Below are 3,419 nucleotides of genomic sequence, written 5' to 3'. Positions count from 1 at the left end.
AGGGTGCAGGGTGCTAGATGCCCCTGGGATGTGGCTGTCTCCGCAAGACCAGGGAGGACCATGCCGGCCGGAGGGGTGTGCGGGCCCCGCCGGAGGTGGCGCAGCGGAAACCTCCTGCCAAGCCCTCGCTGCGTGGCTGTCTCCGCAAGACCAGGTAGGACCATGCCGGCCGGAGGGGTGTGCCTGGACCCTGCCGGGCACCGTGCGCCCCAGCCCCACTGCCATGGGGAGACTGGCTCTGGCTGTCCCAGTCCCTGTGGTAGACACGGTGCAGACCCAGGGGTTGGTTCCCCCAAGCCCAAACACCCGTGTCCCCACTCTGTCCTCCTGCCTGGACGGACACCTGGCTCCAGATGGACCTGGGGGTCCCACAGGACCCATTGCTTCCCATGGGACCCCGTCCACCCCTGCTGATCTCCCCAAGCCCCCGCACTTGTGCTCAGCCCCAGCTCCTGCTCCTTCCCCACCAGATGCTCAGCCTCCACCGCCAAGTCCCTGCTCTTCCGATTCCTGCCCTTCCTGCACTGGCTGCCCCGCTACCCAGTCAAGGACTGGCTCCTGGGGGACATCGCCTCGGGCTTCAGCGTGGGCATCATGCACCTGCCCCAGGGTGAGCAATGTCATGCCTAGGCTGCTGGGAGCTCCCCGCAGGCAGGGGGCCAGGGCTTGGCCATCCGTGACATTTCTCCCTGCTCCCCCATGTCCAGGCCTCGCCTACGCACTGCTGGCCGGGCTGCCGCCTGTCACCGGTCTCTATTCCTCCTTTTACCCTGTCTTCCTCTACTTCTTCTTCGGGACGTCCAGGCACAACTCCGTGGGTAAGCTGAGGGACCACGTGCTCCCACGGGGATGGTGGGGAGGGAGTGAGGATGAGGGGGGCAAGCAATCTATGGCACAGCATTGCCATGTCAGTGGTTAGGGGGGGGCCTTTCTTGCCTTTAATTTGCCCCACCAAGAAGGTGGTTGGCCATAGCAGAGCCAAAGCACAGTGGGTGCACTTTGACCCCAGCCCAAGAGGACAGGTGCCTGTGGACCTCAGAGAGGTCCTGGTGCTGACCTTGGGCTCCCTGCCCACACCCTGCCTGTCCCCAGGCCCCTTTGCTGTCATCTCCGTCATGATCGGGAGTCTGACAGACTCCCTGGTGCCCAGTGAGAACTTCCTGGAGTCCGTCAACGGCACCAACACCACGATAGTCAATGAGGAACGGCGTGATGCTGCCAGGGTGGAGCTGGTGGCCACCATCACTGTCCTGACAGGCATCTTCCAGGTAATGGGCCCCAGCCCAGCCTGGCAGGGAACAGGGGTCCGTGGTGCCCCATGGCTGCGAGCTGCGGGGCACTCCTCCTGCCACCTCTCTTTCCAGGTGGCCCTGGGCCTCCTGCAGTTTGGCTTCGTGGTGACCTACCTCTCGGACCCGCTGGTGCGTGGCTATACCACTGCTGCCTCTGTGCATGTCCTCGTCTCCCAGCTCAAGAACGTCTTTGGGGTCTCCCTGGGCGAGCACTCAGGGCCGCTCTCGCTGTTCGTGGTGAGTGGGAGTTTGCTGCTGCCCTGGGACCCCCAGGCACTCACCTGTGGGGCACACAGAGGCCCCCAAAACCCTGCCGGGGAGGCATCTGCTTTCCTGAGCTCATTCCTTCCCCCTGCGTCCTCTAGACCTTCATCGAGATCTGCCAGAAGCTGCCAGAGACCAATGTGGGCACCCTGGTGACGGCCATCATTGCCATGGTGGCCATCTTCATCGTGAAAGAGCTCAACCACAAGTTCGCTGCCAAGCTGCCCATGCCCATCCCCATTGAGCTTGTCACGGTACCCAGAGCTGCCCCAGCTCCCTGTGGGGACACAGCCATGGGTGGCCCTATCCCCTCGAGGGTGGGGAGGGGTGGGATGGGGTACCTTGGTGAGTGCAGTTCCAGGGCATGAGTCCCCTCCTCCTCCTCCTCCACCATGGTCCCTGCGCAGGAAGGCTCTGCCTCACTCCAGCCATCCTCCCCCAGATCATCATCTCTACCGGCATCTCCTACGGCGTCAACCTGAACGCCAAGTTTGGCATCTCCGTGGTGGGCAACATCCCCAGCGGGTGAGCAGGGCCAGGCGGTGAGGGTGGCTGTGCCAGGGCACCATGCCGCCCACGGGACCCCCCTTTTGATCCCCATCTCCCTGTCTTGGCTGTAGGTTGAAGCCGCCTGTGGTCCCTAACGTCAGCTACTTTGGGCAGGTGGCGGGCAACGCCTTTGCCATTGCCGTGGTGGGCTACGCCATCTGCATCTCCCTGGGCAAGATCTTTGCCCTGAAGCATGGCTACAAAGTGGACAGCAACCAGGTGATGCTCCGACGCGCAGGGCCCCTTCCCTGGGTGAAAACCAAGCTTGTACTTGCAGCTGGGGGAAGGCATGGTGGTCCCCCACCGCTTCTCTGTCCCTGCAGGAGCTGATCGCACTGGGCCTCTGCAACTTCCTGGGGGGCTTCTTCCAGTGTTTCGCCATCAGCTGCTCCATGTCGCGGAGCCTGGTGCAGGAGAGCACAGGAGGCAACAGTCAGGTGGGTCCAGCTCCGTGGGGCTGGACCAGGGGCAAGGAGCACAGCGAGTGGTGGGGAGCTCACCTCTTGCCTCCCGCTCTCCTTCCCCTCAGGTAGCTGGTGTCATCGCATCCCTGGTCATCCTGGTGACCATTCTGAAGATCGGAGAGCTCTTCCGGGACCTGCCCAAGGTACATCTGCTCTCACAGCCTCCATGCCATGTCCCACCCCTGTGCCTGTCCCATGGCAAGGTGGTGTGGCAGGGGAACAGCCAAGGACCCTCCCAAGACCTGCCGTCAGCATCCTCACAGCTGCAGGGACTTCTCTCCTAGGCCATCTTGGCTGCCATCATCATCGTCAACCTCAAGGGCATGTTCAAGCAGTTCAATGACCTCCGCGTGCTCTGGAAGTCCAACCGGGTGGACCTGGTAAGGCGCTGACCGGCCCTGGGGCTTTGCTCTTGTCCCTGGAGAGGGTTTCTCCATCCTCCCTGAGGCTTGCAGGTGCTGGCAGGGAGGCTGTGCCGCAGCTGACCATGTCCCCCCCTCCAGATGGTCTGGATTGTGACATTTGTGGCCACCCTCATGCTGAACTTGGACATTGGCCTGGGGGCCTCGGTGGTCTTTGGACTGCTCACTGTCATCTTCCGCACCCAGCTGTGAGTACCCCGGGGCTGGGGCCGGTGCCGCGTCCTGAGGGCAGGGGAAGCTCATGGTGACCTCAGCCCCTTGCTCTGCTTCCCGCAGCCCCCACTACTCCATCCTGGGGCGCATCGCTGACACCGATGTCTACAGGGACGTGGCTGAATACCAGATGGTAACAGCACCAGGGGGTGGGAGAACCACCTGCAATGGGGGGGGCAGTTCAAAGCACCCCCAGGGGCTGTTCACCGGTGAAA

General features: G+C 63.1%; 1 protein-coding gene across 1 annotated transcript in view; it reads left to right on the top strand.

The window, feature by feature from the left end:
* Nucleotides 1–3,419, top strand: part of CELSR3 (cadherin EGF LAG seven-pass G-type receptor 3) — a gene marked incomplete at its 5' end in the record, with an annotated part of 49,680 nt that overhangs the window by 39,742 nt on the left and 6,519 nt on the right. Inside the window, 13 exons of the mRNA XM_019473433.1 lie at nt 53–154; nt 471–610; nt 708–818; nt 1,042–1,268; nt 1,365–1,529; nt 1,658–1,810; nt 1,999–2,081; nt 2,177–2,324; nt 2,429–2,542; nt 2,635–2,712; nt 2,854–2,949; nt 3,073–3,179; nt 3,268–3,337. Of these exons, the coding sequence (XP_019328978.1) occupies nt 53–154; nt 471–610; nt 708–818; nt 1,042–1,268; nt 1,365–1,529; nt 1,658–1,810; nt 1,999–2,081; nt 2,177–2,324; nt 2,429–2,542; nt 2,635–2,712; nt 2,854–2,949; nt 3,073–3,179; nt 3,268–3,337 (1,594 nt within the window). The remainder of the gene's footprint in view (nt 1–52; nt 155–470; nt 611–707; nt 819–1,041; nt 1,269–1,364; nt 1,530–1,657; nt 1,811–1,998; nt 2,082–2,176; nt 2,325–2,428; nt 2,543–2,634; nt 2,713–2,853; nt 2,950–3,072; nt 3,180–3,267; nt 3,338–3,419) is intronic.

This window comes from Aptenodytes forsteri, unplaced genomic scaffold, assembly GCF_000699145.1.
Source record: "Aptenodytes forsteri isolate BGI_AS27 unplaced genomic scaffold, ASM69914v1 Scaffold53, whole genome shotgun sequence".
NCBI classification, from domain to species: domain Eukaryota; kingdom Metazoa; phylum Chordata; class Aves; order Sphenisciformes; family Spheniscidae; genus Aptenodytes; species Aptenodytes forsteri.
This window is presented reverse-complemented; position numbering and strand designations above follow the sequence as displayed.